Source organism: Saccopteryx bilineata, chromosome 5, assembly GCF_036850765.1.
Source record: "Saccopteryx bilineata isolate mSacBil1 chromosome 5, mSacBil1_pri_phased_curated, whole genome shotgun sequence".
Lineage (NCBI taxonomy): Eukaryota > Metazoa > Chordata > Mammalia > Chiroptera > Emballonuridae > Saccopteryx > Saccopteryx bilineata.
Genome location: NC_089494.1, coordinates 252,920,330 through 252,934,034, shown reverse-complemented (window position 1 = coordinate 252,934,034; position 13,705 = coordinate 252,920,330). Strand labels below are relative to the sequence as shown.

The 13,705-nt window shown below is 40.2% G+C and overlaps 1 protein-coding gene across 4 annotated transcripts in view; it reads right to left on the bottom strand.

Annotated features, from left to right (window-relative positions):
- KCNIP4 (potassium voltage-gated channel interacting protein 4) overlaps positions 1-13,705 on the bottom strand; it is a 1,009,396-nt gene that overhangs the window by 5,554 nt on the left and 990,137 nt on the right. For all 4 annotated transcript variants that reach the window (XM_066280672.1, XM_066280675.1, XM_066280674.1 and 1 more), the window contains 2 exons: positions 2,013-2,120; positions 8-112 (listed from right to left, as the gene is read on the bottom strand). In XM_066280672.1, coding sequence (XP_066136769.1) covers positions 8-112; positions 2,013-2,120 — 213 coding nt within the window. The remainder of the gene's footprint in view (positions 1-7; positions 113-2,012; positions 2,121-13,705) is intronic.

Below are 13,705 nucleotides of genomic sequence, written 5' to 3'. Positions count from 1 at the left end.
TTCCTACCTGGAAAAATGTTTCCACGTGTTGTCTGGGAGCATCTTCTTTGAGGACAGGATATGTGCATTTGCCCATCATGTCATAGATTGCTTTCATTATATCAAGCATTTCCTGAAAAGCCAAAGGCACTCACATGAAGTTGCAAGTAATGTGTGAGAAAAGCACCCTGAGAAATTTTAACACATAACTTCTACCCAGTTACAAACTTCTGATTTTTTAATTTATTTTTTATTAGATGCCTGTTGGTTGTGAGGAAAAGCCAACAACCTTGTCCTCTAAAAGAAGCAGAATCAGAATGTAAGAATTATTTCTGATCTTGGTTTCAAAATGAAGTAAATTTCCACATATCGAGCATGATCAGAAAGAAATAGTCTGACTTAGTGTTTGATTTTCATAGACTTCACAGACATTACATTTGGTTTATTGAGTTATTATAGATCTTACATGTTGTCAATTTGATTATTGCAAATAAAAAGTAACTACATCATGAGAATTAAACTAAGTCTCAAAGCTAATTAGAATATTTTTATTTTTTTCCCTACTATGGCTTTAACTAACAAAATCACACATGTAGATTAGTTAAAATATTATGACTTTGGAAAACACTTTGAAATTTCATTATTATTTTATTAAAACAAAATCTAATTTTTTACTTATTTTCAATCTTAGTGAAAATAATATCTAATTACTTAGACATTCAGCTTTATTATTTCACATTTGTCTCCTCCATATTGAATTTTCCACATAAAAGGACCTGCGGTAAGTTAATAATATAAATGTAACATACATTTACTTTTGAGAGTATACAATTCCATTATAAGTGATAAATTAGTCTGTAGTTTACAAATTATAGGTGAAAACAAACTCAAAACATTAAAGATGTTTTGAGTTTAGATAAGTAGCAAGAGTTTTGTTTGCCATAGGCAGAATTCTGAGATGTGTTAAGTGTGAGTAGAATGAACAGCATGTTTGTGTAAAACATAGAAAGAGATAGAAAGGAACGGAAGGAACAAGAGATACCTAGTATTCCTGAGGCATCTGAGTACTAACAGCTTATTATACAACATATATACCAGAGGCACCAATTACTCAGGATATACTCAATATAGACAAAAATTAATATTCATCAGTCTGAAGTCCTAAATAAGCTACCTATGGGTGAGAAACATTCTGGCCCTATGTGTCCTCTGCTCAAGAAACACAAAGAAAACTCATGGCCGTAGGCCAGGCTGATAGCTGTCCCTCTGTTTTCAATAGAGCAAGCTCATGTCACCGGTCCAGGAGTCCTTTTATTTGAGGGGACTCTTGCTCAAAACTCACCTCTGAGGAAAGCCAGTGAGGTAAAGAGAAAGGACATAAAAATATTGAGCCCTCCCAGGATTCAGGTGATGCGATCCTTCAATCTCGCCTGCGCCTTATCCTAAATTTAAATTACCCCACCCCTTTTCCCTTTCTTCTCATTGTGTTTGAATTGGTTTAATGAACCATTTGATATGAATATCTTATTTGGTTTGTGGGCCTTCTTTCTTACACAACCTGCCTAGAAGTATTTATAGGGGGATCCCCACAATTCCACGAGGTCATTTTCCGCACAATACAGGTTACTGCACAACCTATATGACTTTAAAATTGCATCTGTTTTCATATGGATCACATTATATGAGCTGGGGAAAAGGTCACAGGCCAAATATTTTAATGTGGTTAAGATACATTTTCTTTCTATTTGATTTTAACCACAGTCTATATTTCACTGATAGTGTTTACTAAATGCCATTAGGAAACAAGGGTATAATCCTTACAGGTTTTATACCTACTTTGCAGATTCACCATAAACTATTTCTATCCATGCCAGACGTTTTTTGTTAGACTATTTCTCTACCACTACATAAAATATTTTAGGTTTCCCGAAAATGTGATTTTCAAATTAATAATTGCAAATGTTTAACATTTTGAAGTTTAAGAAAAATGAAAAACTGTCCCAACAGATAGCTGTTGCTGAGGTATTTCTTACTTCTTTAGTGATGTAGCCGTCTTTATTGATGTCATACAAATTAAATGCCCAGTTGAGTTTTTCTTGTACTGTCCCCCGGAGCAAAATGGAAAGACCGTTGATGAAGTCCTAAAAAGAAATTAAAAATACAGTTTGATATGACATTTCTAAAAAAGTAAATTAAAAGTTCAGATAAAATTCTCCCTTAAATGATGGAAGCAAGGGCTGCTACCCTCTGGAATCGAATCATTTATTTAGCAACATTGTTCGTGGGATCTTGCTTACCTGTTTTTCAGAGTTCTTTGTGAGCATAAACCACACCTTAGAGTTAACACTCTCAACTGGAAACTGCAACATGATCAACTTGGGGATTGGAAGTTGTACCAGGATAGACACAAAGAGCAAGATGCATGCTGTACGCGGTACAGGCTTTCCAGTGCAAGGGCGTGCAATTCTACCCAAAAGAACTGTTTAATAACACTGTACCTGTCAAAATTCAAACACATAATACCCTTCCCATGAAAAGATTTGTTTCCAAGACAAGAGCACTGTCTTTAAAACAAGGACCAAATTTAACTTTACTTAGAAATCAAGTTATAATGTGCATGTGGGCAGTGGTTAAGAGCATGGAGCGGCCTGACCAGGCGGTGGCGCAGTGGATAGAGCATCGGACTGGGATGCAGAGGACCCAAGTTCAAAACCCTGAGGTCGCCAGCTTGAGCGCAGGCTCATCTGGTTTGAGCAAGGCTCACCAGCTTGAGCCCAAGTTCGCTGGCTTGAACAAGGGGTCACTCAGTCTGCTATGGCCCCCCCGGTCAAGGCACATGTGAGAGAGTAATCAACTAAGGTGCTGCAATGAAGAATGGATGCTTATCATCTCTCTCCATTCCTGTCTGTCCGTCCCTATCTGTCCCTCTCTCTGTCACAAAAAAAAAAAAAAAAAAAAAAAAAAAGTGTGGAGCTGGAAGCCAGACCGTCTGAATTCAAATTCCAGCTATGTCACTTGATAGCCTTGTGTTCTCAGACAACAGCCTATTGCCTCAACTTTCACATTTGTAAAATGGAGATTATAGCATCAACTTCTTAAAGTTGGGCATATATGATATATAGGTAGGAAGTAAATTTTCAGATCAAGTTTGGAAGATTTGACAAGAGCCTGTGAGGAGTCTTCATACTCAAGGCTGAGAGTTCCTTTCCCTTCTTCAGGTCATTTTTGTCACTGAGGGTATTGGTTTCCTATTGTTGCTGCTATAACAAATTAGCACAAATTTAGTGGTATAATTCATATTTATTATCTTACAGTTTCAGAGGTCAGAAATCTAAAATGGGTTTTACTGGGCTGAAATCAAGATGGGGGCACAGCTACCTTCCTTCAGGAGATCTAAAGAGAGAATATGCTCCCTGGCCTTTACCAGCTTCCAGAGGCATCTACATTGCTTGGCTTGTGGCCTCTTCCTCCACCCATAAAGCTCATTACTCCAACCTCTACTCCTGTTGTCATGGCTTCTCTTCCTTACTCTAATCTGTCTCTCTCTCTGATAAGAACCCTTGTAATTACATGGAGCCCATCCAAATAATCCAGGGTGAATTCCCCATCTCAAGAACTTTAGTCACATCTGCAAACCCTCTTTTACCCTGTAAGGTAACATAGCTGCAAGCTCCAGGAACTAGACTGTGGGCATCTTTGAGGGCCCATTACTCAGCATACCAAACTCTGGTAAGTTCTAGATCTTGTTTTTTTTTCCAGAGTGTTTGTTGATATTTTAAAATTATATTTATTTCTAGATATTTTAGGCCTTCTGTTGCTGTTGTAAATGAGGCATTTTCTTCCATTATATATTCTAAATTTTCTTTCTACAGTGCATATGAAAGCTATTGATTTCTGTTATAATAATTTTGTATGTTACCAACTAACTGAGTGTCCCTTTTGTATATGATAGTTTTTAAATTGGTTCTCCTGGGTTTTTCATGTATGTGATCACATTAGCTACAAATGGAGTTAATTTTACCTCTTCTAATTTTTATGTTTTTAATTAACTTCTTTTCTAAATGTATTGAATAATACTTCCCAAACATTACATAATTACAATAATAGTAGACATCCTTATTTTGTTACTGAATTTAATGAGGCTATTTCTAGGGCTTTTACATTGAGTATGATACTGATTTTTATTATGGTAAGGAAGTATAAAATTCTCACATTATTAAAAAAATTTATCAAGAATAACCATTTACTTTCTTTGCAAAAATGGAGAAGCCGATCTTCAAATTCATATGGACTTGCAAGGGGCCCCAAATAGTCAAACCAACATTGGAAAAGAAAAACAAAGTTGGAGAACTCAGACTTTCCAATTTCAAAACTCGCTACAAAGCAGTATAGTGTGGCACTAGCATAAGGATACATATATACATATAAACCAATGTAGTAAACTTGAAAATCCAGAGGTGCACACATCCATGGGCAGTGATGTCCAACAAGGATGCCAAGACCATGTAACAGGGCAAGAACAGTTTTTTCCAACAAATGGTGCTTCTACAATTGGATCACTATACCTACTTTACTTCCCATCTATATTCAGGGTATAGTATATAGAGTAAGAGAAAAATAGGACTCAAGAGAAGGCCACAAAGACTTGAGATATTGAGTAGGAAGAGACAAGTCAAGAGAAGAGAGCATTCCATGAAGAAGGGGTTATTTGTATCGACACAAGATGCTGCTGAGGGTCCTGCATTCACTGGGTCAGCAACACGGGGCCAATGGGAGAAGCATCTGAGGAGCCGAGGGAGAGAAGAGTGACGGGAACTGTATGCAGAAAGCTCACCCACCGTGCCTGTGTGTGTACATCCAGGGACAGCACAATAGGTGGAGAATATGGGGTCACAGAAGAGATTTTTGAAGGTGAGCACTTTGTTTATTCATTTTAGAGAGGAGAGAGAGACGGGGGGAGGAGCTGGAAGCATCAACTCCCATATGTGCCTTGACCAGGCAAGCCCAGGGTTTCGAACTGGTGACCTCAGCATTTCCAGGTCGATGCTTTATCCACTGCACCACCACAGGTCAGGTGAAGGTGAGCACTTTGAATACTGAAAGAAAGAATCTAGAAAGAGGGAAGCACTAAAGCTTGTGTATGGGGGGCAAGGGTGGGGGAGGTATAAACAGACAGATACTCCTGAGAATGTGGAAGGGACCCAAATGCAGGTGGGTGGTCCAAGCTGGGAAGTAAGGAGAGCCATGTCCTCAGCTGACACAGGAGGAAGAACTTGGTACAGATACCCCAAGAGGTAGGAAGGCGAGTGAGTCCCCCTCTGATAGCTTCGTGGATGTCTGTGTGGGGGTGAAGGACCAGCCGGAAAGAAAGTGTCAGAACTGGAGGTCTGAGGAGAGAAGAGGGGGCAGCCCTGCCCCGAGAAAACAAGAGCTGACTTGGGCAAATTACAGGAAGGTGGAGCTTCCTCCGATGATTTCCCTGCCTGCTCCCGGACAACTCTCGCAGGACGCGGAAACCTGGTGTGTATAACATACCTTCACTGAGAGATAGTGACACCCTGTGGAGCTGTGCAGTATACAACTTGCAAACTCTAAGCTTTGGCTTTGTAGGAAGGTAGAAAATAGTCACGGCAGAGCGTGGTCAGGGAAGCTAGCTCATCAGAGAAAGATTGCTGGACGATTTTGAAAAGCCAGGTGCAGTCGATGGTTATCTTATTAATATATGTCGCTTCGAATTACAAGGTAATCGTTATATGTCCTTAGTTGAAAGGGAGGTAGTGCTGGGTACCAGGTCTCTGAAGACATGCTTCACTGCTGGTCCTGGAAATTAATTCGCACCAATCACCGCCGGGCTTGCTGGAACCCGGACTGCAGGGCCCACCCCTAGAGTTTCTGATTCGTTAGGCCTGGAGGCGGGCCCAAGAATTTACTATTTTTCAGGGAAGGGCTTTCTATTTTTAACTTTTTTATGAATGAGTGTTTTTTTTCAAATATACAACACAGTATCATTAACCCGAGTTGTCATGCTGTCCATTACATCACCATGACTAACTTATTTTATAACTGGAAGTTTGTCAAAAGGTACAAAGACTTTACATTCTGACAGAGTCCTGGGCCTGGACTCACACCTGGAGACCCACCGGCCCCCGTCACCGAACAGAACAGACCAGAGCATCAGCGAAAGATTTAAAGCCAGTGCTTTTAAAGCCACATGTAGAGTTTTGTCATTTGCCTTCCTAATAGACCTTCATTTCCTCCGAACAGTCCTGCGAAAGCAGTCTAGTTTTGGCTCTAGTGATGGGAAGAGTAAGGCAATCCCTTTGGTCAGTGCAGCTGGATCTGGGGTTGGCGTGTGACTGGGCCCAGTCAACATCTGAGTGGTTCTCAGGACTCCCACCAGGAATGGCGGGACAGAGATGCTGTCCCTTCTCTGCTCCACAGAAATACCAATCAATCAATCAGTCAGTCAGTCAATCAAGCCTAAAGCCCAGGAGCTGCTGGCATTTTCTTGTGACACTTAGGTTGTAGCTAGCCCTACGTCTGGACTTGTTCCTGGGAGTCAAAAGAGCTATCATATTGTTTTTATTAGTGTATGATTTTCTTTTATTTGTGACCCTCCCCCCCAAAAAAAAATCCTCATTCACAAGCTGACTGACATCTAAATCACATCTTAAATACTACGTAACCTGAAACTACTTACAATAAAAAATAGCTATGAACCTTGAGTTCCCCTCTCCCTTATAATTTACCATCTTTCAGGATGATATCAATAAATAGTTAATTCAAAAAGGAATGCTTTCTTGTGCTAAAGGAAATGAGAAAATCAATGTGTCTTCTATGGTTTTGCTCCATGCTTTTCTGAATGGTGATTGAAATCTGCCAAGCAGGAGTTGCAAAGTTAAATAAAGAAAACAAAACAAATCTCGAAGGTAATTTGCACAGTTACCCTAGTTTTATCTGTGAGAGAATGCTGCATATTGTGCAAAAATGATAAGGGAGGTGGGTACCAAATTCTGGTTTCTATTCTCTTATAATCAAGCAAAAGAAAGACAAGGACATAGGACTTTAGAACAACCTAGTCTTCCCTAGTAAGAACTTCATTATTGATCTGCAAGCCCTTTCTTAGTGCATTAGTGCTCATTACTAGGCGGGAACATTAGTCCTCCTGCCTCCCACGTGCCAAAGAGCACTATGGCTTAAAATCATGCATTTCGGGTATTTGCCAAAAACAGTCCTATTTACAGATGGGGAAACAACATTAAGTGACTCAACCAAAGGATAAAGAGCTTAATTTAGCTAGGCAGTGGCAGATTCAGTAGGGAAAGTTATGCACGTGTTTAGTATATTTCTTATTTTATGCTTGCTTATATATTTCCATAAACTTTTTTTAAGGTAATTAGTTTGCTTTGGTGTGGCCTCTCCTGTTTGGGGTTGAACTTCCACAGTGATTAAGCTACTATTTAAAGTATTTGAAATTATAATTTTGGGTATGACCTGAACTTTGCTTTTGTTTGGAACTAATAAAAGGTATCAACATGTCTAAAAAAATAATAAGTATTGTATTTTTTGCTCTATAAGATGCACTTCCCCCTGTCCCCAAAGTGGAGGGGAAAATGCCCATGTGTCTTATGGAGTGAAAAATACGGTATTTTATTAAATACTTTAACACACCATTTGGTTCAGAATTTTTTTTTTCTTATTTTCCTCCTTAAAACCCTAGGTGTGTCTTATGGTCAGGTGTGTCTTATGGATCAAAAAATACGGTATATCTTCCAAGATCTGTAGTTGGGTTTTTATCACGTAGAAGACATAATGTACACAATGCTGTCTACTTAGTTATTCAGTGTCTTGATAAGTGATTACAGCCATATCAAATTAAATTAGAAGAGAGTTCTTTGGTTTGATTTCACTGGAGGCCATGAAACGTTAATGAGTTTTTAAACAAAATCATAAATACAAATTATAATGAATCTATACATAAACATAATGCTAGATTTATGTAAAAATACAGAAAACTGTACTAGAGAAAATTGCAATAACAAATAACCCTATCACCTACTCACATTTCCGTTCCTTTTTTAATGCATAGCTTAGCATATATTTATAGTAATGGTCACATGGCATATATAAAATTCTGTATATTTCACTTAAAATTATGAGCATTTCCCCACATCACTGAAAATATATTGTAACATCATTTAAATAACTACATATTAGATTGAACCATATGAGACTGCTGATGTTTTTGACCATATTTGTCAAGTATAGTAATTTTATATGGCTTAATCTAATAAAATACGATTACGTGATTTTGAACACTTAAACATTTTTAGACTAAAAACCAGACTAAGAATTATATTTTAGAAGGCAGCCTAGTACACACTTGCAAACACACACACACACACGTACATAAATTATACAACAGAAACTAAAGTTATGACTCTATTTCTATTTTTTTCTATTAAATTTTAAAGATTCTTGTAATTAATCTCTAAATTTATTTTATCACCTACTAATGGTTGCGATCTGGAGTCTGAAACACTGCTTTGTCATACTAATATATTGTAATTTATTTAACTGTCCTTCCCTCCTTCCTACTGCTGGATATATAAATGAATAAACATTTTTCTTCATTATAAATGATGCTGTGGTAAACATTTTTCTCTATTTCCCATTACTTTGATTTATTTCCTTAGGAAAGAAGTAGAATTCTTGGGTTAAAGATCCCTGGAACCCTGCAGTTTAATAGCAACAATGACTACAGTTTCTTGATGTGTGTGGGGGCCCTGTGTTAGGCAATTTCCATGTTATTATTTCATGCCAGCCTCAGGCAATCATAGGGAACAGGTCTTGTTGTCTTTATATTACAGATGGAGGCTCAGAGGAAATACGTGACTGAGCCAAGGGACATGGCCGGTGGTGGGATTCAGCCGGTCCACACCAGTTCGGCTAAATCAATACCTACTTTTTGTTGCTTTTGGCGAACCGGTTGTTAAAATGGGACTCGTAATCAGGGTTCTCTCTAAGGTAGGCGCCTGAGCAGCCACCCAATGTAGAAATCACAAATTTACATTCCTTATTCTTTCTTATCATTCACCTGAGCAACAGCATATTCTAAGCACCCGTAGTAATGTTCATTCAGTCCACAGGTGAAAAAAAATTGCAAGTGAGGACCAGTTGTTAAATTATTTGAATCCCACCACTGGATGTAGCCAGTGAGCAGTGGAACCAGAAATTGAATCCAGACTTCTGGCTCAAAGCCCATGATCTGATCTTTGTGGATTGGATGGATTCCTCAGGGGTAATTGTAAAAACTGGTGATGATACTCGGGAATTAAATTATAGAAGCTTATCTTAAACATAATCTTGCAAACATGGCTCGGTCTCTCGTTTGTGGGAGGCCTGTTGTCATGGTGGAGAATGGGGACCGTAAATCTATGGCCCAGGGATCTGACCCACCCCCTGTCTTTGTAAATAAAGTTTTATTGGAACACAGCTATACCCATTTATTAATACTTAGAATTTGTCTGTGGTTGCTTTTGTGCTAGAACAGCAGAACTGAGTAGATACAGTAGAGAGTACATGTCTGGCAAAGTTAAACATATTTAGTCTTTCAGAAAAGTTTGCTGAGCCCTAGTTAAAATGATAGGTTTTAGAGACTTAGGAAAAGCTGGGGTTCAACCTGGTTCTGCCATTGATTGTACTTTGGACAAGTCACTTAACCTCCATAGGTCTGGGGTTCCTCATCACTCACATGTGGCTAGTAATACAAGTCCTTCTTTTTTTACCTGCAATTCATCACCCCCATCCAAAATTGAGGAGCCACTGAGCCATTTCACCCGCAGGTGTTGTAAAGTACCAAAGGCTACAGAATTAATATTAATATTTTAGGAGGCTTGGAGAACATTTTATTAATTTGGGTTAAGAGAAATTGTGAGAATAGTCTCTGTACTGTGTGATTAGCATAACTAGGATGGCTCTTGCCATTGTATTGTAAATGAAAAGGGAAGGAAACATGAATTCCCAGACATTCCACCACACCTGTGGGGAAAGGGGTGAATGGCTAGCCAGGTGCAGGAAGAGAAAATCCAAAATAAACCTTTTCTTATAGCAATGAGCCATTTGCGGGCATTTGTCCCCACTGAAACTACCTCTCCTATGTAAATGCGTGTGTGACTCTGGACAGAGAGATAGCAGATAAACACTAGATAATATAGGAAAGCCTTTAATATGTAAAGAGACATCTTTCTACCGTTGTATTGACTTGTAAATTTTGTTTTCTCCAAAATGATGTATGGTTTGCAAATTGAACGTGGTCCTATCATGTTAAAGGACATATGACTATAACCAATAGCGGTAAGGGGCTCCTAATTACAATTTTTGCTTCTGTACTTCCCACTTACAAAACTATAAAAACTAAGTAGAACAAAGGGCCGGCGCGCTCTCCGTCAGATTTCTGTCGGAGTTCCCGCCGCTTGGCCAAGCTAGACAATAAAGCTTTAATGTGTAAACGACGGACCTTGCTTCTGTCTTCCATAATTCGGGTCCCTCCGAATTTGGATTAACAAAAATTATTTTTATAAACAACAACAACAACAAAACACACACACACACATACACAAATACTATTGTGAAGACAGAGAAAGATGGTAAATTTTGGTGCCACAACTTATCTGGTGTCAAAACCTGAAGTGGACTATCATGAAGCTATTTCTATTTATCTCTATCTATCTAACCTGTCTATCTACCATCTAATCTGTCTACTTCTACTGCATTAATCAGAGGAGGTTAACAGCTGTATCAACACTTGCACATCCTATTGGCTAAGTACAGTATAAGCTATTTGTCACTCACAAACAGGGAAACGTGTGTGGGGAGGGAGCTCTCTTCCATGCAGTCATTCAGGGATCCAGGCTCCCTCTGCTTTGTTGTGAGGCTAACTGAAACATGTGACCTCACAGTCTCTACAGATGGAAACAGAGAGGGAGGAGATGTGGTCACTTCCACCCACACCGCCTGGTTAAAAACTTAGTCACAGCCCACCAAACTGCAGGATGGGCTGGGATTATGGCCTCATCATGTGATCACAAAGTAGAGCACATGGATGTTGGGGATCAGTAGTAGGCTCTGCCACATACATCATTCGTCATATTTTTGCTGCACACGTATCACACATTTGATTGCAGCATGCTGCAGGGGTCCCCAAACTTTTTACACAGGGGGCCAGTTCACTGTCCCTCAGACCGTTGGAGGGCCGCCACATACAGTGCTCCTCTCACTGACCACAAATGAAAGAGGTGCCCCTTCCGGAAGTGCGGCGGGGTGGGGGGGCGGATAAATGGCCTCAGGGGGCCGCATGCGGCCCGCGGACCATAGTTTGGGGACGCCTGCTGCAGACCCTGCTGGAGATATAAAAAATACAGAATATATGCACAGCCTTGCCTTTCTGAATCTGCAAGACTCTGAATGACAACATATAGCTGGCCCTGCATTTCAGATCAGGCTAGAGACCTTTCAACACCCCTCACAGACAGATTAGCACAGTTGTTAAGAGGTGCATTCTGGGGCCAGACTACCTGATACTGAATCTTGGTTCTCCTACTTTCTAGCTGTGTTATCTTGGACAGGTTGCTTAACTATTCTGTGATTCCTTGCTAAAAAGAGGAAGTAATAGTACCTAGAAAGATTAAATAAGTTAGTATATGTAGTTCCCTCAGCACAAGGCCTGGCTCATGATTGTTAAAGAAGGATCAGTTAGTATTATTGTGTGTGGCTATTACACTGCTCACAAAAATTAGGGGATCAGGGAACGTGCAGACACTCCAGTACTTTCAGCCTTCTGTATAGTGCCTTTTCACCAATGAAATAAAAGTTGGTTTTGCATCTCATTTGCATAATGGAACAACTTTCTTTGACTTGTCATTTGCTTTTCTGATGTTCTTGTTTAATAAAAAAAAATCAAATGCTTTTTTTTATCGCTTCATATTCATTTTGAAATATTCTCTAATTTTTGTGAGCAGCATATTTTTGGTAATGTTATTTTTAAACATGTAGTACAGTGACTGAAAGACAGTCACGGTTGATAATAAAGTCCGATGCAGAGCTACCTTTCACAGCATCACAGACAGAGCAATCACCTAGCTTTTGCTTGAATATGTTCAATGATATAGGCTGCTTTTTAACATAAGATGCCCAATGTCATTATTCCCTGGCTCTGTTTGAAAACCCTTCCCTGTAATGACTGCCCTGGTTAATGTCTAATAAATATTAAGCACATATGTGGTGCCGGGTCCTGAGCCGAGCCCTGGACTGTCATCATTACTTGTTCGTTTTTACATTATCCTGTGAAGTAGCTTCGCTTGATGGTGGTTTACGGATCTGAATGCTGGTGTCCAGAGGGCCTCACAGTCACTGGGGTGCAAAGTGGGGCTTAGATCCAGTCGTATCTGGTTGTAGGACCCCTCCTGTTTCATTCACTGCCCGCTTCAGTCTCTAGGCAAATTGAGTAGAAAAGTCTGTTTCCCTTTAGTGTGGGGTCAGAGCGGTCTCCACTGTACCTCTCAGGTGCCACTGCTACTCAAAATATGTTCACTGCCTGATCACTCCTGTTTTCTAGAGACTTCTCAGGTAGCTAATAATTTTAGAAACTTAACTACAATAGCCCAGTGTTAAATTTGATTTTAATAGAACGCTTATTAATTTAGCCATTAGTTTGCCTTTAAAAGAAAGACATTTACCAGCCTCCTTGCAGTATATAGCCATTATAATTAATTTCCCAAATTACAACTGCCATTCATCGTAATTACTGGCATTTTGCATAGATATTATCACAGTAATGTTATGCATGGTCCCATGTTAATGAACACCAGACTAAATTTACATGTAAACTTAGATACAATGTGCTATAGGTAATTGATGATACGTTTCTGTCACATACGTAATTTCATGTAAGAAAATCACTAGTAGTTTGGGCCCTACTCATTTTCTGCAGACTACCTAGGAAAGATATCATTAGGTGAACAGGAAACTTCGACTTCTGTAGAATAGCTGCAGTAAGACTGTGCTGAAATTAATCTTTAGGTAAAGTGCAGTAAACAGCGATGCAACATTATCATGGGGTGACTGTAAGCTGCTAGCCGTGGGGGCCTGGCACCTATGACACTCACATGTCCCCCTGTCCCTCCACGAACTGCTGCTACCACATTTGAGCCCACTGCCCGGGTCTTGACCACAGCGGTCTTCTTAGTCCATACCTCCTACTGGGCCACCGCCAGCTGCTGCTCTTCCCTTCCCTACAGATGCACCCCTGACCCCGTAAGTTCTCTGCTGGGAACGCTGCACGGAATCCCGCTCCGCACCACAGCCCCGCCTCCTCAGTGTCTGCTTCAGACGCTCAGACGCTCAGATCTGGCCTCTGCATCCTGCCGGGCTTCCCCGATGGCTCTCCCGCTGTGTATTCTATCGTAGGGGGTGTACACACGCTTCCTCCTCCTGGGGCCCTATTGACTCTGCTCTGCCTCGGCTGCACCCCTAGCTCCTGCTTGTCCTTCAGACCTAGTCACGCAAGTCCACGGGCAGGCTCCCCAAGACCCCACCGTGACCTTTCTCTGTCGAACCCATCCCATTATCTGCTTTCCTTTATCGTGACATTCACTGAGACTGCCGCTGACATGTAAGACTCACTACTCCCCTACTTGCAGAGAGTGTACCCCCACATCACCTTCTT